Source organism: Eretmochelys imbricata, chromosome 2 (assembly GCF_965152235.1).
Source record: "Eretmochelys imbricata isolate rEreImb1 chromosome 2, rEreImb1.hap1, whole genome shotgun sequence".
NCBI lineage: Eukaryota > Metazoa > Chordata > Testudines > Cheloniidae > Eretmochelys > Eretmochelys imbricata.
The window spans coordinates 148,116,473-148,144,313 of record NC_135573.1 but is presented as its reverse complement, the minus strand read 5'-3'; the positions used below and the strand labels follow the sequence as shown (position 1 = coordinate 148,144,313).

The 27,841-nt window shown below is 41.4% G+C and overlaps 1 protein-coding gene across 2 annotated transcripts in view; it reads left to right on the top strand.

Moving 5' to 3' along the window:
• The first annotated feature begins 222 nt into the window (after positions 1–222).
• Positions 223–27,841, top strand: part of TERT (telomerase reverse transcriptase) — a 130,360-nt gene continuing 102,741 nt past the window's right edge. For both annotated transcript variants that reach the window (XM_077810834.1, XM_077810833.1), the window contains exons 1-7: positions 223–696; positions 2,698–4,681; positions 8,701–8,896; positions 12,369–12,558; positions 19,481–19,663; positions 21,124–21,285; positions 24,211–24,306. In XM_077810834.1, the coding sequence (XP_077666960.1) occupies positions 460–696; positions 2,698–4,681; positions 8,701–8,896; positions 12,369–12,558; positions 19,481–19,663; positions 21,124–21,285; positions 24,211–24,306 (3,048 nt within the window). In that variant the 5' untranslated portion in view covers positions 223–459. The remainder of the gene's footprint in view (positions 697–2,697; positions 4,682–8,700; positions 8,897–12,368; positions 12,559–19,480; positions 19,664–21,123; positions 21,286–24,210; positions 24,307–27,841) is intronic.

Here is a 27,841-nt window from a genome sequence, read left to right as displayed (position 1 = left end):
GCATGCTTCCTCCAGCCCAGCCCCTGAGCCTGCTTCCACCTCCACTCCTGCATGGCACGCCTCCCGCCCAGCTCACTGCTAACCTCAGCTCCCCTTCCCCTTCCCCTTCCCCTTCGGGCTCGTCCGCCCCTCTGCGCTGCGGGGCGCGTGCGGCGCTCGTGAAGCCAGCTCAGGGGACGGGCGGCTCTCCCGCTGCGGCCGGGCTGCGAACAGGCTCGCTCACTAGGTCTGCGCAGGCAGGAGCGTGAGCATGTGCAGGAGCCAATAGGCGTGGGTTGGCTTTCCTGTTGCCCCTGGGCTGGGGGGTGGGCAGCTGTCGCTGCTGTAGAGCCCAGCCCCGGGAGCTCAATAGGTGCAGCAGCACACGCCGAATTTGTGGGTCCAGGAGGGAGGCATTAGTGCTTCTGGGAAAGGTGGCTCGGTCCCAGCAGGGAGGCGGCTCCGCTCGGCTTCAGAAGCATGGCAGGCTCTGGGCCCTTTCGTGCCGTGCTGGCCATGCTGGAAGGCTGCTATGCCGACGTGCTGGGGCTTGAACAGTTTGTACAGAGGCTCCGGGAGGCGGCTGCCTGCAGGCCTGGCGAAGCTGAACTGCTGCAGCGCGGAGACTCCGAGCTCTATCAGACGTTTGTGTCTCAGTGCGTGGTGTGCGTCCCCCGGGGAGCCCGAGCCATCCCCCAGCCCCTCTCCTTCCAACAGGTACTACCTGGGGTCGGCGTTCGCTGGGCAGCGGGAGGACGCTTTCGGGAGGCTGGCGTGCCCCACTCTGTGGTAGGCAGCTATCGCGTGCACCGCAAGCCTCTTGCTGGAGCGAAATTAATGGTTCCTGACTTCTTGCTTTTTCTACTGAAAAGCCCTGGAATTAATCTTCTTTTGAACAGCAGAGGCTGTACTCCTGGGCTAGTCAGTTCTTCTGGCTGCTTGTACTCTAGCAAGCACCAGAGCAACCCCGTCTGGAAGGAAGAGCCTCTCTGCTCTTCCTTGGCTGGCTTTTCTTCTCACCTCACTGTAGCCGCGTTTCTGAAATGCACAGCGTCGGGGTGGTAATGCTGCCCGGGCGGCAGTCAGCATGGCGGTGGGATGTGTTGGCACCCAACGAATGGTTGCTGTAAATACTGACTTCTGTTTCTCCCTCCAGTCTCAGATCGCTCAGCTGCCCCCACAAAAGCGGGAGGGGAGGGGGGAATCATAGAGCTCTGTTGTTTTTCTATGGTTTTTAATTGGCTCGTGGATCTGCTGTCGACCCTGCTCCTTGCCGCCCTCCACGTGTAATGGTGCTGCTCCTGTTTTCTCCTCTGTTCTTCTCTACTCTTGGCTTGTGTGTGGGTTATAGCATGCAATTTTTCGTTAAGACAACAGCCACTCATATGATTACTTTTATTCTTGGGGCTAGGTAATCTCTGTGACCTGGGTCCAGGGGGCTGTCTCTTAGAAAGCCCTGCAGTGGGGTGGTTCTTCCTGTTTCCTTGATGGTGATGGATGAGAGCAAGTTTCCTGGTCCCTAGGCTGCATCTAGATCAGAGTCAAATCAGGGTTAAATAAAAGGTTACATATGTAAGGTTATCTGCTTTTGTATTTTCCGTATACACTAACACCTAAATATTAAAAACAGTGACTTGTGTAATCAGAGCTGAATAATATTTTCACATTTTAGGAAAATCTAAAGGGAAACAATTCTGTTCTATTACGTAAACAACAAAATAATTTTTTCCCTCTTGTAGAAGAATGCACTGGATTTCTCTCTCAAAGCTACTGTATAAAATTATTGAAATGGGACTCCAGCTATAAGCTTATTGACCAATTTGTAAAACCATGAGCTGATATTTTGTTATTGTTAATTTTACAGAAGCACTTGGAAGCCCCAACCAAGAGTGGGACCCTGTTGTGTTAGGTCGGGGTGGGCAACCTGTGGCTCTGGAGCCATGTGTGGCTCTTCAGAAGTTACTATGTGGCTCCTTGTACAGGCACCGACTCCGGGGCTGTAGCTACAGGCGCCAACTTTCCAATGTGCCAGGGGGTGCTCACTGCTCAACCCCTGGTTCTGCCACAGGCCCTGCCCCTACTCCACCCCTTCCCGTGCCCTCCCCTGAGAATGCCCTGCCCTCACTCCTCCCCCTCGCCCCAGAGCCTCCTGCAGGCCCCAAAACAGCTGATCGGGAGGTGCAGGGAGGGAGGGGGAGGCATTGATTGGTTGGGCTGCCAGTGGGTGGGAGGCGCTGGGAACAGGGGCGGGGGAGCTGATGGGGGGGGCTGCTGACGTATTACTCTGGCTCTTTGGCAACGTACATTGGTAAATTCTGGCTCCTCATGCTCAGGTTGGCTACCCCTGTATTAGGTGCTGTGTGCAGACAAGCAGTAAGAGACAGCCTCTAGGGTCTGGCATTTACATTCTAAATAGACGGGATAGACAGTGAGTGGGGGGGAAGAGAGAATTTTGTCTAATTTACATAAGGGGAACTGAGAGGCTACTGACTTGCCTAAATTCAGAGTTGTAGCTTTCAATATGTCAAAGCCTGGAGTAGGAATTTTCAAATGTGATATGATGTGGCACAATCCTTAATCTTGTTTTTAAAAGTCTTAATCTAAAACCAGAGTGTGGGGCTTTGTATTCTCTGGCATACACCTTTTAATAAAAAGGTGTATCTGTTGTTTATAAGGTGGTCTGACATGTAAAATTAACTTTTCTCTCTCTCTCTTCAGTTATCTAGTGAGAGTGAAGTAGTCATAAGAGTCATTCAAAGACTTTGTGAAAAAAAGAAGAAAAATGTCCTTGCATTTGGGTATGCATTATTGGATGAAAACAGTTCCTATTCGCAGGTTATGTCTACTTCAAATATATGCAGCTATCTACCTAATACTGCAACAGAAACTCTTCGGATGAGTGTGCTATGGGAAACATTATTGAGCAGGATAGGGGATGATATTATGATGTATTTATTGGAACACTGTGCTATCTTTATGCTAGTGCCACCTAGTTGCTCTTATCAAATATGTGGGCAGCCTATGTATGAGCTTACTTCAAGTAATGCAGCACCTTCCACAGTGTTTGTAAAACAAAGATATTCAAAAAGTAGACATAATATTCTGTTTGACTACGTGCAAAAAAAATGTCAGTTATCAAAGACAAACAGGTGGAAATGGAAACCAAGATCAGAAATTAATATCTTGAGCACTAAAAGTCAAGGGAATAATAAAACACAAGGCTCTGCGCCTGATTATGAGCATTCTGCCACAGCTAAGGGAGCTGTTGGGCAAAATTCTAAAACAAACAAACAGGTCAGAATGGTCACTGGAAACCTGGAAAATCTCAGAGGACCTAATCTATATCCAGTTGCTACTGCCACACCTTCAAAAAGGAAGCTTGATAAGGATCAATTCGAAGTTACAGCTAAAAGGATGAAGATAAACCTAAGGGAAGAAGATGATGGTTGGAGCTTTGGATCTAATGAAGATAAAAACAAGTTCACTCTGGACATCATTTATGATACACAGTCTCTTTCATGTGTAGAATCATTTTCTGTAAATAACTTTATTAAAATAAAGTCCATTTCTCAAGAAAATGAGAGTAGAGCAGAGACTCCTGATGCACCATCTTTAGTGCAGGAAGTTCAAAATAGTAAGGAAAAATCTGTGACAGATGATGAGAGTTCGTTAAGTCTGCGTGTTCAGTGTAATAAACTTTATAAATCTAGCACTTATACTAAAACAAATTCCAGCAGAGAGGGAGTAGAGCTAGATATCTGTAAATTTCAGGTTGGTTCTGTACAAATGAAAAAAGTAGAAGATAAATTTTTAAAATACAGAGGGCTTAAATGCCTCCCAACTAATATAGCTAAGAAGCTATCCAATAAAATCTCACGTTCCAGAGTGTACATTGGGAGGAAATGTCTTTTGTATTCTTCCGGGAGCTTCCGAGAATGTTTTCCTAAATCATTTTTATTGAATCGCTTAAAGGATAGCCAAGCAGGGGGACAACAGCTTGTAGAAATGATATTCTTAAACAGCAAAATGTTGCCGCAAAAATGCAGTGCAAACATACCAAGTTACAACTGGAGAAAGAAAAGATTGCCCAAACGCTATTGGCAGATGAGAGATGTATTTCAAAAATTGTTAAAGAATCATGCAAAGTGTCCCTATTTGGTACTTTTAAAAAAGAATTGTCCTGTCTGGATTTCTGAAACAAATTCAAGCAAAACTGACACAATTTGTCAGTCAATTTCTTGTGACAGAGTACAGATTGATAGGGAAGCAGAAGGTCAAGTTGGGAAAGAGCCTACTATATGTTTGACAAGCAATAGCAGAGAAGGTGGTTACACTGATGTTCCAAATGGTTCGTGTTTGCTTTCAAAAAGAACTTCAACCGATTTAGGTATCTTAAGCAGCCCTGAGAAATTTGTGTTGGGGCAAACAGAAAATGAAAGACAAAATGCTAAAGAATTCTGTGACCCTGGCTTGAAGGAGCTTCTCAGACAGCACAGCAGCCACTGGCAGGTGTATGTTTTTGTGCGGGAATGTTTAGACCTGGTGGTACCAGAAGAACTGTGGGGTTCTAGCTATAACAAATGCCGCTTCTTAAAAAATGTGAAAACATTCATCGCCTTGGGAAAATTTGCCAGGTTTTCTTTGCAGGAATTGATGTGGAAGATGAGAGTGAATGACTGTACATGGCTTCGTGTGATCAAAGGTACTAATTGTAATATTAAAATAAGGCACTATACAGTAGAGGCAGCTGACCAATGTTCAGATTTAACCCAAGTGAGGACTTGAACTGAATGTTCACTGTTGAAAGGCTAGTGTGGTTGCTTATTATTAGGGCTCTGTGTCTGTCCTGGAGGTCGCAGAAGTCACGGATTCTGTGACTTTCCATGACTTCTGCAGGGGCCAATGTGGTTTCCCCCAGGGTCGCCCAAGCAGCTGGCTCTGGGGTCAGCTGCTTAGGTGGTCCCCAGGGACAGCCTCACCAGCTGCTGCTGGAGCAGTCCCAGGGACAGCCACACCAGCCACTGCTCTGGCAGCCCCCAGCAGCGGTCCCAGAGCAGCCAGGAGTCCGCTGGCCCCGGGTGGCGGTCCTTGGGCGGCTGGCTGGAACAGCTGCGGTCCACTGGGCCCCAGGCGCGCCCCGCCCCCACCCTCCAGCAGCGGCTCCCCACGCCTCTCCAGCAAAATTCCACCCCCCCAAGATTTAATCACAGGTATTTTTAGTATAAGTCATGGATAGGTCACAGGCTGTGAATTTTTGTTTATTGCCCATGACCTGTCCATGGCTGTTACCAAAAATACCTGTGACTAAAAATTATACCAACTGGTCCGAGATAGTGCTAGACAGGTTGCTTTATAACTCCCTGTTTCTATGTGCTTGAAACTTTCACTCTTTAAATACGTTTTCCATGTCTCTGCCTGAAGGTGATTTCTTCAATTTCTTCACTGTGTTTTCATAGAATATCAGGGTTGGAAGGGACCTCAGGAGGTCATCTAGTCCAACCCCCTGCTCAAAGCAGGACTGATCCCCAGTTAAACCATCCCATAGATCTGAAATAATGCTTATTGGATGGCGTGACTCTCACAAAACTTTGTTCAGTTTTGGTCACCTTAACTCAAAACAAAATATGTAGAAGGTGTCTGGGGGGAGAGAACCACTGTTTAGTTTAGAGAGTGGATATGATAGAGATATAGAAAATAATAAATGATCTAGAGAAGGGCAGCTGGGAACTCATGAATTATGGGAGGACATCCAATTAAACTGAAAGGTAACAAATTTAAAACTGGCAAAAGAAAATACCCTTCTACAAAATGCAGAGTTAAACTCTGGAATTTGCTGGCAAAAGATATAAATGACTCCCAAGAATTCAGCAGAATATTTTTAGAAGTATTGAGCTTATTGATATAAAAAAAACTTCAGAGAGACTCTTATTCTGCAGGATATAAGTTTTATACTAAGCTGTTCTGGGGGTGGGCGTTGATTTGGAGGAAACTTCCTTTGTGGGGTGGATGCTGTCCTTTCTCTGAAGCATCAGGTACCAGCCAATATTAGAGACAGGATATCAAACTAGGTAGTCCAGTATTGTATGACAGTACGTAATTTAGAAACATATATATGTGACCCAAACTGGCACAGGCCTCTCTTGCTGCCAGGTCGTGCTTTTTTTCCTCAGGCCAGATAACTAGCAAATGACTGAACTTTTAAATTTCAAAGATGGAATACAGATCCTCATTAATGATCACCCCCTGTTAAGTCTGGGGGAACTGGTTTGCTCTAAAATTTATTATGAACTGAAAAATCACTTAATATGTCTACATTAGGGGGCAACGCTGGCATAGGCTTGCTGGTGTAGATATTGCCCAACTAGGAACTAAAGGCTAACATTATTAAGTATGGGAAATTCCTTTCCTTTTCCTCTTTATTTAAGAGAGGAAATTTAAATGGAAGACCTATGGTAACACCACTCTGAAGTTTACATGTTTGAGAAAGGAAATGAAAAAGTTAAGGGTCCTACAGAAATGTTAACGAAGCTCCATAATCATGGATATATTGTAAAATGGAAATAGTAAAATTATTAGGGAGGAGTGCTAGTTCCTTCATAGGTTGGAGCTCCAGCTACCCATCTTTTATAAGTATGACTTTTTTTTCGCCCTCCTCACCCCTCTAAATACCCCCAAACTAATTTTTTGCTTGAAATTTCATAGAATCTCATTCATGGATATATTTTTATAAGTTTAGTGAAAATCAAGAAGGCAGTCTTACAGATATGAGATTAAACTAGTCCATTGCTGTTTCAACACTTAATAATATTTTTTGACATTCATTATCTTGATACTTGTCATGCTGCGTCCAACCATAACACAAATACTTTGGTTAGTAATTCTGGGTGCATCAGAAAATGAATTTTCAAAATCTCTGGATACAAATTTTTAGTGTCCCAAATTCTTAAATTTCAGCTAATATCTTTTGACTCGTATTTCAGAGAATATGCTCCCTAGGAACTCCAGTAGGATCTTGGGTTTTGGCCCTGATCCAGCAAAACTCTTAGGTATATGCTTAAAATTTAAGCATGCTTTGCAGTTTGGTAGATCAGAACCTTTTTTCTCCATGAATAGCAGCATCTTTTTTTCCTGTCTTCCATCCCTTCTCTAAAGGCTGATTCCATAACGGTAACAGATTTATATCTGTTGGCCCATATGTAGAAAATGAACTATCTGTTGCAAAGATAACTTCCAAATGTGTTACTTGCATATGTGTATTTTATTGGCTGGGTGCTAGAACTTCACTTTCAGAGTTTTTCAAATGTTTAGTGTGGGGTTTTTTGGTGATGTTACCTGACATCCATTGAAACACCATTTTATTTTATTTATTTAAACTATGGCAGATTTCCACCAAGATTGAGGTCCTTTTGTGCTAGGTGCTGTAGGGAGTCCCTGTCCTAAAGAGCTTTCAGGCTAGATATATGAAGGGTTAGGGACAAGGAAATGCTTGTATTCCCATTTTACAGATGGGGAAAATGAGTTTCAACTGTAACTCTCTTATGAAATGTATTGTTTGGAAATATGTTTAACAGGAATCAAAATTATCACCCACGTGAGATATGGCTGAGTTAACATTTCTATAGGAATCTTACCCTTTCACTTCTTGACTTATTTTAGTTGTCCTGTTAGTGTGTTGTGTTTAATGTTGATTTTGTTGGGAGGGATAGCTCAGTGGTTTGAGCATTGGCCTGCTAAACCCAGGGTTGTGAGTTCAATCCTTGAGGGAGCCATTTAGGGATTTGGGGCAAAAATTGGGGATTGGTCCTGCTTTGAGCAAGGGGTTGGACTAGATGACTCCCTGAAGTCCCTTCTAATCCTGAGATTCTGTGATTTTGCATTTAATTTGAAAATATTTCTGGCAGAGCACCATAAATCTTGCATTGTAGGGCAGTATTTTTGTTGCTTCCATTGCATGATTACCAAAAAAGATGCCATCCAGTTTGAATATGACAGTGATCTGAAGTAATCTCACTTTGTTGGGCCATCAGAATATTTTTAGTACAATGTTTGATAAAACAAAGATATCTGCAACTGAAATCCAGACGGCAGCAATTAAGGTTTATTTATTTATCATGTCCATCTTAAACAAAATCCACCTCTGCAATTAATCTGTGTAGAAGTTTATTAGGAAACACAACTATTGTGCTTTTCCTCAGTTAGCCCCACTAATTTCAGAATCTGGTTCAAAATTTTCATCATTTGCTTATAAAACAGTCCATGAGCTAATAGCTCATATCTCTCTTCTTTGTAATAATTTAGGGCCAGTTTAATCTTTTCCCTCACAATATCTTGCCACTGTGCATGCAAGAGTTTTCTCTGCATGCCAAGGGGTAGAGAGTGGGGAAAGTAAACTAGATATAATTATTTCTCCTCTGGACCACTAAATTTATCACTGATCTGAATGGTTCATTTCAACTCTTATATTGGTCGAGTAGCATTTTGTAACTACAAACTATTCTTTTTATCTTTATACTTAACATGTGCCAAGCTTAAAGTATGCCTAATAAAAAAAAATGGGGTTTAGGCTGCTTGGGGGACCAGTTACTGTAAAATTGTTTGGCAGTTTCTCTATCTCCCTTTTCCAAACTCAGCCTAAAAAATAGTGTGTGTTTGTGTGTGTGTGTTGGCTTTTAGAAATGTGAATTACAGATTCTGAATATAATTAAATTCTGCTTATTGTAGGTGATCATTTTGTTCCTGCTTTGGAACACCATTACCGTGAAGAAATTTTGGCCAAGTTCCTATACTGGCTGATGGATACCTATATTGTACAGCTGCTCAGATCATTTTTCTACATCACCGAGACCATGTTCCAGAAGAACATGCTTTTCTTCTACCGAAAACTAATTTGGAGCAAGTTACAGAACATTGGAATGAGGTATTTCTAATAAAAGTCTACCATTTACAAAATATGGAAATCTTCCATTTTGCAGTAGTTAAGGTTACAACTTAGCCCCTCTATCCCATTTTCATTCACTCAATTTCTTAAAACTCATTTTGAGATGTTCATGCTTTGTCAGCTCAAAAGTGACTGTTCTGTGGGGAAGCTGATTAAAATCGCTTCAACCATTTTTGAGTTCTCCAAGTGGGGTGTGGGGATGAGAGAAGTATTTAATCTGTTTAAATTAAAACAAATGTCTCTTTCTCATGGGTAACTCAAACAAATGAACTTCAAAACTAAAAACTAAAAAGTTACAAATGGATAGTGTCAAAGTCCCATAGTAAGATTGGGAAGACAAAATTAAAAGCTACTAAATTCACTTTAATGAATGTTTAAAAAAATAATAATTCTATAGTACTGGATTGTGGAATTACATAGTATCACGGCTAGGTTTTTCACCTTTTATAATGTTATACAATAGGAAATGCTATAGCTTTTGCTTTTAAACAACGTAATTCTAGAACTCAATATTGTTTTTATCTTTTAAAAAATTGTTTCACACATTCAAGTTCTTTGATAATGCAATATTTAAATTTACAATTTTGAATCCTAAGGTGAGGAAATACAAAAGTTTAAGATCTAATGGCAATGTTCATTCAAATACATTGTATTTTATACAAACTTTCAGTTTAGTTCTTATAGACTACAGTACACTGATCTATTTAGTTAGTATGTACAACTTGGCCAAGTTAACACTGATAAGGTCTTCATATGTGTTGGTACAGTACCTGACCCAGTGAGGCATATTGTATTAATGTATATGGAGTATATGTTAACATAATCCAGTCACTGTCCAACATTAAATAGTTTTAAACAAAGTTTGGGATTTGGTATACAGAGATCTCAGTCTGCTTAATACCAGGGCAAACACCCAATTAAAAATTATTTTAACCTTTTATTAAAGATACAAAAATGAAAAAACAATGAAGCATTTGAAATCCAAAATATTAAGGCTTTCATTTTAACAACATCCCTTGTTCCCATTCTCCTTCCCTTTAGCTGAAGAGAGTTTTTAGAAGGAAACACCCTTGTTTGATGGCCTATCCAAAGGTTGTAACTCCTTTTTGGGGAAAAAAGAAGTTAGTTCAGATGGGCTGGAGCTGTCTGTTAAAGTCTGATCCTGTTTCCTAAGAAGACAAAACAAGACAAACACACAGAAGGGGAGAGAAAAGAACAGCAAAGATAGAAAATGCAGCTTTTGTCTCTGATGTTGACTTGCACTTGCAGCCTTACTGTTAGAAAAACACAGGCAAAGCACATGGGCTTATCAGCTCTCCTAAGACCTGTCAAACTTGTACCAGCATTGCTGTTTAGGACATTGTTTTACTTGTTCTGTTTCTGGTCACAGGCTTATTACAGTGTTGCAAAATATGCAGTCTTGGCTGGCTAATCCAGATGCTTATTAGAAAGAAGAAGAAAAAAAGTGGGATAGGAAAGTGGTTAAATAAGGTAGGGAAGGAAAAGGACAAGCAGGGGGAGGAGGGGTGTTGGAGGGAAAAGGCAAGAGAGTCTCAGGTGGTGGTTGGGCTTCAGCCAGAGCGGGTAGAGATGGTGATGCTGGGTCCCTCTCTCTGGCTTGTTCTAATAGAATTTCTCTCAGGATCAGGATAATGAAGGCCCAGGTTCCCAAGAGATGAGGTGGCAACCATGATGGTGAAGCTCTCTCGTTCCCCTTCTTCAGTCAGCCAGCATCGCCAGTAGCCTCTGTCCATTCATCTGTATTTTCCTCCCAAAGTCTTTTTTCTTGTTTTTTAAACAACCCCAAAAGGAAGTGATGGACATAATAGTCCATCTGCTTATTATTTTGTCCACCAATTAGGCTTTGGTTTTGACACACCAATTTGGGTCCAGTTTCACACTTTCCTTGTTGACCAGATCTTGAGAGTCCTTGAGATATATCAGTAGGCCTTTCTGTTTGGACTAATTCAGTCTTTCTTTTTACACCTTTCCCTGTCAACGTTTGTTATAGGTTATTGCAACATTCCATTAACTTTCACTCACTTCTCACAACTTGAGTTCACAATTAGGCCAAATTTATAGGCCCAATTATCACACAGGTCCACAATTGTTGCATCTTCTGCCACAACACATTATAAATATTACATAATAATAATGAACATTGTTTGGCATATCATATCTTGGGTTCAAACTAGCAACCTTAATGTGCCCAAACACATAGGCTTTTACACTTAATACATTATAAAATATTAATTTATTTTATATTTGATTAATAGCATCTAACGTAACTAACATGAAATATTGAACTTAATAAATATTAACAATGTTTTCAACTTTGTGTTTAGAAAAGAAAATCTTTACCAAAGTTGTTAAAACCAGGAAGTTTTATTTATCAAAAAATAAAATAAAACAAACACTAGCAACACTGCAGTGTGATCCATAGAGGTGGACCCCTGCACGCAGACCCATTTACTTGAATGGGACTCTGCACCCTGTTGCCCCATCTTAAAATCTGATCCATGCAGGTGGATCCTTATGCCTATGTGTGACATTACCCAATTTGGACTCATGGACAACTGTCCCTCCTCAATTCTCCAAGCTGGAATGCCTTTTACACTGCTTTGCTGTGAGAACAACCGCTCATGGTCTGATTACGCACAGCCTCCAGCATGTAAACCACTCCCGGCTATGTGGTAAGAGTGCTGTAGCCAGCCGACATGAGCAAACTCCCATTCCCAGACTTCCCTCCAGAATTGTGCACCTTGTACTGCCCAGCACCCTTCTGGACAATATACACTCATATAAAGTCAGTCATTTTATTAATAGAAAATGATATGCACAAATCCTATTATTCCAAATGAAGTTTCCCACACACTTCAATCCAAACACACTGGTTTAGATAAAACAATAAAACAAATCTATTAACTACAATGATTACAAGTCATGAGGCATAGAAGTCAGAACTGGTTACCAAGAACTAAAAGATAGAATGCAACTAACACCAATTTAACAAGCTACGTGAATTCAAAGCAAAGGTCTCTCTCATCACAAGTTCCAACAGCCTTACTGGTTGAATCCTTCAGTCAGGATCCCCCCCGCCCCAGTCCAATGCTATTTCTTTTCTTCTTCAAGTGTTGTTGATGTTGTTGGTAGAGAGCAAAGGAGAGATGATTTGGGGCATCTGCCCTCTCCTCTTATAGCCCTTTCTCTTGCACAAGAATCATCTCCCCCCAGCTGATGTTCAGGAGTCAAAGTCTGTGTGGACAGGAACCTTAATTCTATTCTGAATAATGCTTTTAGCATAATCTGTTTTCTTGGATTATCCTTTGGTAAAATAAGTGAATATATGTGATTATTTCTGAATAATACTGAATACTTCACTCAGAAGATAAAACATATGTAACTTACTGCATTTAAGTCCCTTTGAACTTAATGTCCGTTTTTATTTTAGAAACCATTTTGCCAAAGTGCATCTTCGTGCATTATCTGCAGAGGAAATTGAAAAAGTACAGCAGAAGAAATGTGTTCCTATGGCATCAAAACTTCGGTTCATCCCTAAACCAAATGGGTTGCGACCTATAGTAAAAGTGAACACTGTTGTTGGAGCAAAAACACTGAACAGGAAAAGCAGAGACAAGAAGGTCACTCTATAATGAATTTGCCTGTGTTCTTTTTTGTCATATTGTAACTAATATCCAAGGGGGTTGTCGATAGGTGTTTATATTATAATATATAAATAAAATAAATTTTAAAATAAGATTGCAAACTCAGGCACTCAAAAGCCAGGAAATACCTAAACTAAGGTTGACCTTGCAACCCTATTTTGGGCCCCCTATGTATATGCATTATGACCGTCTTTTTAATTACAAGATCACATACATAACCCCCCATGCACCCTCCCCTTCCCCCTTTCCCTGGATTCATTCAGTGTATAGTTTTACTAGTGTTAACTGAATGAATGGTTATTCAACATTTAATTTAGTATTCATTGTCCAGTATATCGTCCCATCCTCTATTTACTGCAAACAATCCAAATCCTGCAGTGAAAACTCTGAATTTATAATTTCCTTATGGGTTTTTCTGTGATGCTCTTTAAAAAAGGGAAGAAGGAGGATCCAGGGAACTACAGGCCAGTCAGCCTCACCTCACCTCAGTCCCTGCAAAAATCATGGAGCAGGTCCTCAAAGAATCAATCCTGAAGCACTTGCATGAGAGGAAAGTGATCAGGAACAGCCAGCATGGATTCACCAAGGGAAGGTCATGCCTGACTAATCTAATCGCCTTTTATGATGAGATTACTGGTTCTGTGGATGAAGGGAAAGCAGTGGATGTATTGTTTCTTGACTTTAGCAAAGCTTTTGACACGGTCTCCCACAGTATTCTTGTCAGCAAGTTAAGGAAGTATGGGCTGGATGAATGCACTATAAGGTGGGTAGAAAGCTGGCTAGATTGTCGGGCTCAACGGGTAGTGATCAATGGCTCCATGTCTAGTTGGCAGCCGGTATCAAGTGGAGTGCCCCAAGGGTCGGTCCTGGGGCCGGTTTTGTTCAATATCTTCATAAATGATCTGGAGGATGGTGTGGATTGCACTCTCAGCAAATTTGCGGATGATACTAAACTGGGAGGAGTGGTAGATACGCTGGAGGGGAGGGATAGGATACCTAGACAAATTGGAGGATTGGGCCAAAAGAAATCTGATGAGGTTCAATAAGGATAAGTGCAGGGTCCTGCACTTAGGATGGAAGAATCCAATGCACCGCTACAGACTAGGGACCGAATGGCTAGGCAGCAGTTCTGCGGAAAATGATCTAGGGGTGACAGTGGACGAGAAGCTGGATATGAGTCAGCAGTGTGCCCTTGTTGCCAAGAAGGCCAATGGCATTTTGGGATGTATAAGTAGTGGCATAGCGAGCAGATCGAGGGACGTGATCGTTCCCCTCTATTCGACATTGGTGAGGCCTCATCTGGAGTACTGTGTCCAGTTTTGGGCCCCACACTACAAGAAGGATGTGGATAAATTGGAGAGAGTCCAGCGAAGGGCAACAAAAATGATTAGGGGTCTAGAACACATGACTTATGAGGAGAGGCTGAGGGAGCTGGGATTGTTTAGCCTGCAGAAGAGAAGAATGAGGGGGGATTTGATAGCTGCTTTCAACTACCTGAAAGGGGGTTCCAAGGAGGATAGCTCTAGACTGTTCTCAATGGTAGCAGATGACAGAACGAGGAGTAATGGTCTCAAGTTGCAGTGGGGGAGGTTTAGATTGGATATTAGGAAAAACTTTTTCACTAAGAGGGTGGTGAAACACTGGAATGCGTTACCTAGGGAGGTGGTAGAATCTCCTTCCTTAGAGGTTTTTAAGGTCAGGCTTGACAAAGCCCTGGCTGGGATGATTTAACTGGGAATTGGTCCTGCTTCGAGCAGGGGGTTGGACTAGATGACCTTCAGGGGTCCCTTCCAACCCTGATATTCTATGATTCTATGATGGAATCAGAGTGCTTCACAAATATTCACAATACCTGGGTAAAATGAGAGGGTACTACTTCCAGTTTACAGATGGTGGAATTAAGGCACAGAAGAATATCAAGACCAAAATTGTTGAAGTAATTTGTGATTCCCAAATTGATGGGCCTAGGGCCTAATCTTCAGAATATTTAACATTTGTATCATACTTTATATGTTCCAAATACAGCTCCAATTGACTTTTGTTGCTGTTGTGAATGCTCAGCATTTCTGCAAATCTGGCACTTTGTGTCTCAAATTGGGCACCCATGAAATGAGAGGTACAATTAATGGCCATTTATGAAAAATTTGATTTAAGTGACTTGCCCAGCGACATACAAGAATTCTGTGGGCAGAAGCAGGGATAGTTTCCCCAGGGTGTCATTCAGCTTCCTAAACCACAAGATCATCCTTTCTTTTCCTGCAAATCTCCTGCCTTGTTTACTGCACACTTTCCAACTTCAGAAACAAATGAGGCCAGAGCCCTTCAGACACCAGCCTCATTCACTATGTAGCCCTGATTCATCCCCACAGCAGATCCATTTTATGCAGTGAAAGAGTCCGGGGGCCCATGAAAAATATACTATGTGATCGTATAATCAAATACTCATTACATATGTGCAAGCAGTTTGAATTAACATTGGCCAGGTAGTTCCTAGCTCTTGAGTGCTCAACTTTGCAACCTTAGCTTTCTTTTGAGGTAGCATTTCATGCTATGTTTTTCCCTAATTTCTTTTAAAAAAAGGAACAAATGAAATAGGAATTTTATCATCTGCCCTCTCCTCTTATAGCCCTTTCTCTTGCACAAGAATCATCTCCCCCCAGCTGATGTTCAGGAGTCAAAGTCTGTGTGGACAGGAACCTTAATTCTATTCTGAATAATGCTTTTAGCATAATCTGTTTTCTTGGATTATCCTTTGGTAAAATAAGTGAATATATGTGATTATTTCTGAATAATACTGAATACTTCACTCAGAAGATAAAATTTTTTGAACAAACCTATTTAAAAACTTTGGAGTAAGTGTATGCGCTTGTGTGTGGATTTTCCCCACCTAGGATTGAGGACCAGTATGTAACGCAGTGGTTCTCAAACTTTTGTACTGGTGACCCCTTTCACATAGCAAGCCTCTGAGTGTGACCCCTCCCCCCCGCTTATAAATTAAAAACATTTTTTAATATATTTAACACCATTATAAATGCTGGAGGCAAAGCCGGGTTTGGGGTGGAGGCTGACAACTCGCGACACCCCATGTAATAACCTCGTGACCACCTGAGGGGTCCTGACCCCCAGTTTGAGAACCCCGTAATGAAATGTTAAACTGCATTGTGCTTGTCAGCCACTAGGTGGTGCTATGTGTAAAATTGTTATTTAAGCTAACCTTAGCCATACCTAGCAGAGCACTAAAGGATCTTATAGTGAACACATCTGGTGTATATCTCTCTGAGAAGGAAGCTCTGTAGTCAGTCTATATCTGATACTGAAGCCTGAAATGATAGTAGCAGTCCTGCAACCTACTCAACTTGTGCCAGAAGAGAACAGATACAGAAGGAACAAAGGTTGCAGGATCTCATCAACATGCCACTCTTCAGTGACCCAGAGAACTTCAGCTGTAACAGACCTTCACAATGGGTAGACTGGAAGCAGTATTTTGCAAGATTTCGCATTGCAAACAATGTATCAAGTATCCTCTTTAATTTATGCTGTGGGCAAGAAGCAGAGCATTTCTTTAAATCATTTGACTTTACTGAATACATTCACAAAAGAGACTGTGAAACGGTTCTGGCTATGTTTGATGCATACATTATACCTCTGAGAAATGTGGTTTATGAAAGACCATGTTTTCAACAGAGAATTCAAGAACCAGGGGAAAATGTTGAACAGCTGAAACCTGAGATTTTTGGAACTTGAAAACCTGAAAATATCAGGTTATTGGGTTAACAGATAAAAATTTTTCACAGCAGCTACTATTGAAGGCAGACTTAACCATATCCACAGCTATACAGAAAGCAAAGCAGTCTGAACTATTCAAACAGCAGAAGAAAAGGCAGGAGCAACTTCAAAAACCTGAAACTAGCTTAGAAGCTCTAAACAGCAGGAAGGCTACAAGTCATTATAAAACTCTGGGGTCTATCACTTGTGACTACACAAAACTTGCTTGGAGAGTGAAACTGAATATTTATGACAAGACTATTGACTTGTTGCAATCATCTCAGAAGAGGCTTACAATTGCCTTAAATGCCTCCAAGAGCTAAAGTCATCTGCAACAGCTCAAATTAGCTCTGGAGGTATTCTGAACTGCATGGGCCAGTTCACCACAAAAACAACTTACAAAGACAAAAGCTTTGCATTCAGAGTATCTTAGAATATCAGGGTTGGAAGGGACCTCAGGAGGTCATCTAGTCCAACCCCCTGCTCAAAGCAGGAACATTCCCCAACTAAATCATCCCAACCAGGGCCTTGTCAAGCCTGACCTTAAAAACCTCTAAGGAAGGAGATTTCACCACCTCCCTAGGTAACCCATTCCAGTGCTTCACCACCCTCCTAGTGAAAAAGTTTTTCCTAATATCCAACCTAAACCTCCCCCACTGCAACTTGAGACCATTACTCCTTGTTCTGTCATCTGCTGCCTAGCCACTTGGTCCCTAGTCTGTAGCAGTGCATGGGATTCTTCCATTCTAAGTGCAGGACTCTGCACTTGTCCTTGTTGAACCTCATCAGATTTCTTTTGGCCCAATCCTGTCATTTGTCTAGGTCCCTCTGTATCCTATCCCTACCCTCCAGCGTATCTACCACTGCTCCCAGTTTAGTGTCATCTGCAAACTTGCTGAGGGTCCAATCCACACCATCCTCCAGATCATTAATGAAGATATTGAACAAAACTGGCCCCAGGACTGACCCTTGGGGCATTCCACTTGATACCGGCTGCTAACTAGACATGGAGCCATTGATCACTACCCGTTGAGACCGATGATCTAGCCAGCTTTCTACCCACCTTATAGTCCATTCATCCAGCCCATACTTCTTTAACTTGCTGGCAATAATACTGTGGGATACCATATCAAAAGCTTTGCTAAAGTCAAGGAATAACACATCCACTGCTTTCCCCTCATCCACAGAGCCAGTTATCTCATCATAGTAGGCAATTAGGTTAGTTAGGAATGTCTTGCCATTGGTAAATTTATGCTGACTGTTCCTGATCACTTTCTTCTCCTCTAAGTGCTTCAAAATTGATTCCTTGAGGACCTGCTCCATGATTTTTCCAGGGACTGAGGTGAGGCTGACTGGCCTGTAGTCCTCCGAATCCTCCTCCTTCCCTTTTTTAAAAAATGGGCACTACATTAGCCTTTTTCCAGTTATCCAGGACCTCCCCAGATGACTGATAGTACATATGACCAAAGATCAACAATGTTCTTGGCCACAGCATAGCAGCTGTGATGGGCCTAATAAGAAAGGTGGAAGAATTCAAAAGAGGATTTGATGTTATTGGATGTTTGAAAGGAGATCCTGTAAAAATTAGCTTAGGAGACAATGCTGAACCATACAAATTGGATGGACAAGGAGGATGGACAACTCCAGCTTCGTAAAGAGAAATAATTCAGGGCCTGGAGCGTATGTGATCAAGACTTACAGTGGAGGTTCAAGAGAAACCATTGACAACTTCAGGAATAATCAAAGAAAAGACTCTGTAGATGGTGGATATGCAGATTAAGACGACTCAAGGATTCCAAACTGAGCATAGCCAGTTGTTGCAACTAATGGACAGTCAAATGAGCAAGCCATTATGCGTTGCGGCCATGTAATTAGACAACCAGTATGATTCAGAGACAGTTAACAGACTGATACTGAAGTTCAAAGGTAGTGTGATAGTGTATAGTTTTAAAAGGTAGAAATGTAGAACTTTAAAGAGTAAGAGGTAATGGAATGCTAAACTGTATTATAGTGGTCAACCACATAAAAATGCCTTATTTAAACTAACCTTAGCCATACTTGGCAGAACATTAAAGAATCTTATAGTGAACACATCTGGTAAGTGTCTCTGAGAAGTAATTTCTGTAGTCTATCTGTATCTGATACAGATGCCTGATCTGCTAGTAGCAGCCATGCAACCTATTTTGCACAAGAAGTACGTGACCCAGTATCCCTTTTCTGTGTATAATTTGTACCTTTTCTCTACCTATAATGGGGAAACTTGAGGTTCAGATACCAAATATTACACCAGCAGTACAACTTAAGGAGCAGATTTTGCAGGTGCAAACTGTTTTTTTAAATGTGGGGCTTTTATGGTCATTGTCTGGATGTGATTAGTGACAGTGTGACTTTCACCATTAACCAAGGACACTTAAAAAAAAAATTGGAGAAATAAATTAGCCAGTAATTTTGTTAAAAATAATTGCTAATTTTATTATGTAAACCATTAAAGTAAAATCAGATACAGTAGAATTGTTATAGTAAAGAAATAAAATCTAATCTGCTTGAGTTTTCACAGCTTTTTATTTAAATCTATAATTGAATTTTCAGTGTAAAAACAGGCTCCGAAACACTAGAAAACTTCAGAAATTACAAATTTCTGTACACCTTTGTCATGATTAACATATAACATTGAGAGGGTGAGAACTCTGCAGTCTGTGTACAAACTTGGGAGGATTCTGCTGAGGCGAGCAAGAGATGGGAATCCGAATGGGGCAATTTCGCGGTCGTCTTCATCTTGAGCAGCCAGCTCTGACAACTCTTGGATGTTGTTTGTTGGTTTCAAAGGGAGTTGTGTACAGCTCAGATTGGCTGCAGGATAGTTATGTAATGTAAAATTGTTTACAACAGGAATAGAAGCTTTGAAGTGGTTTCTGTGACTGACTTTTTTTTTTAATTGAAGGCTTTTTGTGTAGTGCAACTTACTAAAGAAAGTATAGTAAAGATATGAGTCAACTTTGTCTATTTGCCTTTTTTTAACACTCTGTGATTTCAGTAATTATTAGAGCCCTGGGTGCTTATTTTTTTTGTAAGCAAAATCTACATACTGAACATGAAATATAACATTTTAAGTTTGGCTTTTGGTTTCCCATAGGTTCATTATTTCAACACTCAACTTAAAAATCTATTTAGTGTTCTGAATTATGAACGAACCAAAAACACCAGTCTCCTAGGCTCCTCAGTGTTTGGGAAAGATGATATATATAAAATATGGAGGAAGTTTGTTTCTGAAGTTCTTGAATCAAATGATAAAATACCTCGTTTCTACTATGTGAAGGTATGTTTCCATTATTTCTTTTCTCCATTGTTCAAACTGATCTTGCTGAAATAATGAAGGCTTTTATTATTTTTTTTTTTTATATTATTTAGGACCACTTTTTTTCTTTGAGCTGTCTCTTTAAAGGCAAGCTTTTCTACTAGCCATGAGCCGAGTGTACAGTTGTTTTTCAGCAACAGCTGATGTTCTTAATGCTGCACAGGGAGCTGCTTTCACTGGATTTTTCTGTTTCCATAATGCTGATTCTTTCCCAGTGAGTGGAGTGTTTCATTTCTTTTCTATAATATTTGTACCTCGTCTTCTGTACCTGACCCTATTTCAGAGGCTGCCTTTTTTTTTTTTGGTCTTCCTCCAACTAGTAAATCTTTCTGGATAAATTTGGAGCCTTCCTCTTCTGCCAAGCCTCCTTTTTATTCTGGAGGTGCAACACCCAAGCTCACCCCATAGTCTCCTGGCTGCTACAAATGTAACCCAGTGTGTGTCTTTGTCTCCCTTCTAGTGGCTGGTCCACTTAAGAGATTAAATAATTAACGGAGTTACTACTTTAGCTCGAGTGGAAGAGGCTGATGCTTTTAGCATTGAAGGTGTTACATTGATAACCAAGGTCAGGTTCATTTCTGAACGATCCAGTGGGATTAGGCTCCTCTATTGCTTCCCTAACATCAATTTTCGGCAGTCCTCTCTTGTGAATGCTTCTGTTGTTTGCTTCCGATACTTCTCATTGCTTTTCCAAGCAGCGTCACTGCTAGTGAAACTGACCTGACACTTAACTTTACTTTGCCTTTATTTGACAAATCCATGAACAGTGGTAGGTGCACAGCAGCTATCTGTTTGCAAATTCAGGAAGATATTAGATAGGTCATCTTCATGGTCATAATGCATAAAAACTTTTTGTAAAAACACATACAAAAATCATTTCAATAAAGTTATTTAGAATGCAGAGTCAAGCACTGGAAAGTTCAGAAATGTTAGATTTAAGGTTTAATTTTAAATCTTAATTCTGCTCCTTATGCACTCATTATATGCCAATATCTATTTTTATGGTCCAATACTATTTTTTTAATAACAGAAGGTGTTGGGCAACCTAAATATAGGGACCGCTATCGCTCCCCTTATAATAACAGCTTAAATTCAGTTAAAGCTGATGGTTTGGATATCCCCACTTGTCTGAATATGGGAATAGATTATTCAACATAAAGAACACAGAGTAGTCTTTCATTTTTGTCACTGAATTGGACTAACTGGCCCAACAGGCATCCTCCGGCCTAATACATTCTGTGCAATTTTGTCCTTTTACCTTAGCTTTGTTGTTATGTGTACGAGCCAGAGCTGGAGCGTGGAGCAGTGGAGCTGCAGGTTTTTGCCTGGAGCTGGAGCAGAGCCAGAGCACAGCTCCAAAGCCTTGGTACTTACAGTAGCATAATATGGGATTTTTTTTATTTTTTTTTTTTCTATCTCAGGCTGATGTCACTGGGGCTTATGATACTATTCCTCATGATAAACTTGTGGAAGTGGTCTCACAAATCCTAGATCCTGAGAAAAGAACAGTCTACTGCATACGGCGTTATGCAGTGATCAAGATTACCATGAATGGACAAATCAGAAAATACTATAGAAGACACGTATGACTAGTTAATTTCTTATTCTTGCTAGTAACATTTTTCTGTATTGGGACATATCTGTTTAATCCTTTTTTAATTTACAAGCCTTAGCTTAATTATCTAGTTACCACATACATGGACATTCTTAAAAAAACAAAACCTACAACCACAGTTTATATGGGAAACTTGCTGGAGGAGACAAGGCCTGTTCCCCCAAGCTTCCCAACAGCTATTCTTCTGTCTTCTTCCCCCGATCACCTTTGCAAGGTGAGTAGTAAGGGAAAGTCTGAGTTACCTCTTTACTAGGTAGCTGTTGTTGCCCTTGCAGCCTGTCACAGTATGATGCAAGATTGTGGTAACAAAGGACTTATGCTGTGTGTTAAACAACTTTCTGCTTTGTGATATGAAAACTGTATCTGGGCTGACATTCTGAGTTTCCATTGTTTTAATGACTGTTAAGTTAATGGGTTGGAATGTAGCACAACAGAATTAGGCCCACTGAGCATAAGAATAGCCATGCTGGGTCATGCCATTGGTCCATTTAGCTCAATATTCTGTCTTCCAACAGTGGCTGGTGCTGGATGCTGCAGAGGGAATGAACAGGGCAATTATCAAATGATCCATCACTTGTCATCTAGTCCCAGCTTCTGGCTGTGAGAGTGTTAGGGACACCCAGAACATGGGGTTGCGTCCCTGACCATCTTCGCTAATAGCCACTGATGGACCTGTTCTCAATGAACTTACCTAATTCTTTTTTGAACCCAGTTATACTTTTGGCCTTCACAACATCCCCTGGCAACAGGTTCCATGGGTTGACGTGCATTGTGTGAAGAAGTACTTCCTTTTCTTCGCTTTAAACCTGATGCCTACTAATTTAATTGGGTGACCATTTTTTTGTGTTTTTATGTTGTTTGTGTATTTTTGTGTTCTTTGAAAGGGTAAATAACACTTCCTTATTCATTTTTTCCATCCCATTCATGATTGTATAGACCTCAGTCATATCCCCTTCCCCATCTTAAATCATCTCTTTACCAAGCTGAACAGTCCCAATCTTATTAATCTCTCCTCATATGGAAGCTGTTACATACCCCTAATCATTTTTGTTGCTGTTCTTTATACCTTTTCCAATTCTAATATATATTTTTTGAGATGGTGCAAGGAGAACGACATGCAGTATTCAAGGTGTGAGCATACCATGGTTTTATATAGTGGTATTATGATATTTTCTGTCATATTGTCTGTCCCTTTTCTAATGGTTCCTCACATTGTTACCTTTTTTTGACTTCTGCTGCACATTGAGCAGATGTTTTCTGAGAACTATCGAAGAAGACTTCAAGATCTCTTTCTTGAGTGCTAAAAACTAATTTAGACTCCATCGTTTTGTATGTACAGTTGGGATTATGTTTTCCAATGTGCATCACTTTGCATTTATCAGTATAAAATTTTATCTGCCATTTTATTGCCTAGTGACTCAGATTTGTGAGATTCTTTTGCAGTCAGCTTTGGATCTTGAGTAATTTTGTATCATCTGCAGACTTGGCCACCTCACTGTTTACCACTTTTTGCCAGATTGTTTATGAATAGGGTGAACAGCACTGGTCCCAGTATGGACCCTTGTAGGGACCTCACTATTTACTTCTTTCCACTGTGAAAACTAACCATTTATTCCTACTCTTTTGTTTCTAGTCTTTTAACCAGTTACTGATCCACAAGAGAACCTTCTCTCTTATCCCATGACTGCTTACTTTGCTTAAGAGCCTTTGGTGAGGGACCTTGTCAAAGGCTTTCTGAAATTCCATATATCAACTGCATCACGCTTGTCCACAGATTTGTTGACCCCCTCAAAGAAATTCTAATAGATTGGTGAGACATTTCCCTTTACAAAAACCATGTTGACTTTTCCCCAACAAATCATGTTCCTCTATGTATCTGATAATTCTGTTCTTTATTATAGCATCGACCAATTTGCCTGGTACTGACGTCAGCCTTACCGGCCTATAATTGCCAGGATTGCCTCTGGAGCCATTTTTTAAAATTGCCATCACATTAGCTCTTCTCCAGTCATCCAGTACAGAAGCTGATTCAAGCGATAGGTTACATAACAGAATTAGTAGTTCTGCAATTTCACATTTGAGTTCCTACAGAACTCTTGCATGAACACCATCTGGTCCTGGTGACTTATTACTGTTTAATTTATCAGTTTGTTCCAAAATCTTCTCCATTAACACCTTAGTCTTGGATAGTTCCTCAAATTTGTCACCTGAAAAAAATGGGTCAGGTTTCGGAATCTGCGTCACATCTTTCACAGTGAAGACCAATGCGAAGAACTTCTTTAGCTTTTCTGCAATGGCCTTGTCTTCCTTGAGTCCAACTTTAGAACCTCAATTGTCTTATGGCCCCACTGACTGGCAGGTTTCCTGCTTCTCTTATACTTACAAAAATGAGCACCAAAATTTTTTTATCTTTTACTAGTTGCTCTTCAAATTTTTTTTAGCCTGCCTAATTATACTTTTACACTTGACTTGCCAGAATTTATGCACCTTTCTGTTTTCTTCAATAGGATTTGACTTCCAATTTTAAAAGGATGCCTTTTTTTGTTTCTAACCTCGTCTTTTACTCTGTTGTTTAGCCATGGTGGCTTTTTTTTTTTTTTTGGTCCTTTACTGTTTTTCTTCTTATTTTGAGGTATAAATTTAGTTTGAGCCTCTATAATGGTGTTTTTAAAACATATCCATGCAGTTTGCAGGCATTTCACTCTGTGCCTGTTCCATTTAATTTCCATTTAACTAGCTTCCTTTTTTATTTGTAGTTTCCTCTTCTTGAAGTTAAATGCTACTGTGATGGGTTTCTTTGGTATTTTCCCCACCTTGCAAGGATTATTGATTACTGTTGTTAACTAAAACATCTTTTGCTGAATTTTATCATTTCTTTACTCTTGGTATACAGGTTTCTACTTTCAAGGATTTTATGTCCCATATGAGATTATTTGTGTCCCATCTGCAAGAGACTACATCGCTGCAAAATGCCATAGTAGTTGAACAGGTAACTGTTATGAGACATTTCTCTTCAAATGAGGAAGAAAATCAAATAAGTTCATTCTTAATTCATATATTAGAGCGGGAGCTGGTAGTGTCCCCTTTATTTAGTTTGCCTAACACTTTCCGTTATAAGAGATCCTTATGACCTTTTCTTTGCTTGCCGCAGGCCTTTGATAATTGGGAAGGGGCTAACTGAGTGCCTTTTCTCTCTCCCTAGAACTTCTGTTCAACGTTTGCTAAAATATAAACAATTACAAAACGCCATTTCTTCTCTCTTGCTTTTGTTTCTCAGGGTAATTTTGGCAGTATGCAGATAAATAAATAAATATAGTAAAAAGAACCCCTCAATATACAAGCATTTTAAGTCCAATCTGTTACTACTGCTAGAGCAACAGCAGCAATGCACACTGTCCTATTGATGGGGTGAGGTGCTGCCAGTGGCTGGGGCCGGATCTATCAGCAGCCAGGGCCGGAGCTGTCCCTGAACCCACAGTGGCTGAGACTGGAGCTGTTCCCCCCCTACTCCCTCCAGTGGCTGCAGCTGTCCCCACCCCACAGCTTGGGCCGCAGCTGTCAGCAGTTGGGGCGGGGCCAGAGCTGGAGCTATCAGCCGCAAGGGTTGGAACTGTCCCCATTCCCCCAAAGGCTACCGCTGAGCTGTCCACACCAGTGGCTGAGGCTGTCACCCTCCTGTAGCCAAAGCCAGATCTGTGAGCAGCTGAGGCTGGAACTGTCCCCCTACCCCCAGCGACTGGAGCTGGGGTTGAAGCTGTTTCCCTCCCCCACCCAGCAGTGGCAGGAGCTGTCAGTCCCTCTCTGTGGTGGGGCTCAGGCTGTGATTCCCCCAGCTGCAGTCAGCTCTTTCCCTCGGTTATTTTTAGTGAAAGTTTTGGACAGGTCACGGCCTTCCATGAATTTTTGTTTCTTGCCCATGACCTGTCCATGACTTTTACTAAAATAACTGTGACAAAATATTAACCGTACTAATGATGCATGATTTGGGCGGGGTGGGTTGGGGAGGGCTCAGCTTGTACTTGTACATAGTAGAATTTGTTTGTAGCTTTTTCCTCTAAAGCAAAACCAAACATAGGAAATTAAAATAACATTTTAGATTGCAGAATGATGCACTCCAAAATTTGGAAATTCCAGGTTTGCAGTTGCCTACAATTAACCTTAATTCTTTGTCTTGACACCCTGCCCCACTCTGCAGGGCACATGCACTATGATACAATCTTAAATTATGTGATTATATACTATTTTTTTGCATAGGACCCCTGCCTCATTCAGTACACAGGTTTCTTGTGTAACCTTCAGTCTGGAATTTCCTAATTTTTGAATACTTCAACTTTGCTGCCTAAATAATGTTCTTCTAACATAGTTTTGTTGTTGTATGTTATGTATATAATATTGTTTTAGGGGTTTGGTTTTTCTGGTCAGCCATTTAGGTAAAATTTCCAGTGCAATATGGTGAAGTAGCAGTGACACCATGGTAGAGGCCGTGCCAGATTCTTCATTTGGGTGGGGCTGATACAGTTATCTATAAACTGTGTTTTGGAGCGAGAGAATTAATGAAAAATGATTGTCGTTTGTGAACTTATTTTATTTTTCTTTTCCTTCAAAATATTGTAGAAAATTCAGTTTGAGCTTAGTTAGTTTTATTTCAAAAAACGTTACATGCAACATTGTTTTTGGACCCCTTGTAAATTATAATAAAACCATATGAGATATGAAACTTATGTATGTAATTCTTTAGTATATATAGTTTAGAGAAAACTTCATTAGAAGTTGCAGCATGTTTTATGATCCCCTTTAATGGTTTTAAAAATTAACATTTTGGACACTGATAAGACATGTTAATAATGTCACAACCAAAAGAGTTCTGATAACACAAGTTATAATAAAATCTCTTCCTGCTGCAGTCATCAATCCAAAGGCAGGACGCTTAAGTTGACAGTGTATTAGATGTACATGTTACCACAATAATTGAGGGCTTCAGAAGATGTAACTGTAATATACTTTAACCTATCTGGCTCTTTGTCCTGCTGGACTGACTACACAACACACACAGATTTCTGAGCCTGCTGCTGCCTTGTACTTCCATATATTTTAAGGATAGAAGGGACCATTAGGTCATCTGTTAAGTGTAGAGGGCTGAAATGCCATTGCCTCAGTAATGCTTTTCAGGCTGCTCAGTGCTTCCATCCTTGGAGCTCCAGTGTTATCAATATTAGCAGATACTGCAGCCTGCTAATTCAGCAGACCTTAGTGTTACTCATAAAGAAAGACCACAGGCTCAGTTCGGTAACAACGGCACTCGGCCAGGTTTATTGCCCTCAAGGTACAGTCCTAGTGCAAACAATTGGGATAAACAATTTACATACTATCTTTCATGTTTCATGATATCTGTTTGTTACTTCTCCTTGTTCCTGATATCTTGGACAGAACATCTTTGACAAAACCTCTTTATTTATTATTTTGTCAAACCATCTGATCTTGTACTAGTTTGGGATATATCTGTAATAGCTGGAATATATTTATCTAACTATCTAGTACCTAGCAACAATGTTGCCAAGTTCATGTACCAGACATTGAACTTGTGAGCATCTGCTTTAATACATGGCCTGACTTTGGTTTCACAGCCTCTGGGTCAGGTCTCAGATCTTGCACCAGGCTTAGTGCTCCAGACTCTCTCTCCTACTACATCATCTAGTCCAGGGGTGGGCAAACTTTTTGGCCTGAGGGCCACATTGGGGTTGCAAAACTGTATGGAGGGCCAGGTAGGGAAGGCTGTGCCTCCCCAAACAGCCTGCCCCCCACCCGGTATCTGCCCCCTCCCACTTCCCACCCCCTGATTGCCCCCCTCAGAACCTCCAATCCATCCAACCCCCCCTGCTCCTTGTCCCTAACTGCCCCCTCCCTGGCCCCCCCACCCCTAACCACCCCCTGGGACCCCACCCCCTATCCAACCCCCCGTTCCCAGTCCCCCAACCCCTATCTATACCCCGCCCCCTGACAAGCCCCCTGGGACCCCATGCCTATTCAACCCCCCTTGTTTCCCATCCCCTGCCCCCTATCCACACCCTTGCCCCCTGGGACCCCATGCCTATCCAACCTTTCCTGTTCCCCATCCCCTGACTGCCCTCCCCCCGCAAAACCTCTGCCCCATCCAACCGCCCCCTGCTCTCTGTCCCCTGACTGCCTCCCAGGGATCCCTTGCCCCTTATCCAACCCCCTGGCCCCGACCCCTTTACCATGCCGCTCAGAGCAGCATGTCTGGCAGCCGTGCCGCCTGGCTGGAGCTAGACACACTGGCACCAGGAGCTCACAGCCCCACTGCCCAGAGTGGTACCCGCGTGGCTGCAGGGGAGGGAGGATAGTATGAGAGAGGCCAGGGGCTAGCCTCCCCAGCCAGGAGCTCAAGTTCCGGAGAGGATGATCCTGTGGGCCGGATGTGGCCTGCGGGCCGTAGTTTGCTCACCTCTGATCTAGTCTGATCTATATAATACAGGCCATGGAATTTCACTCATTAACTTGAGCCC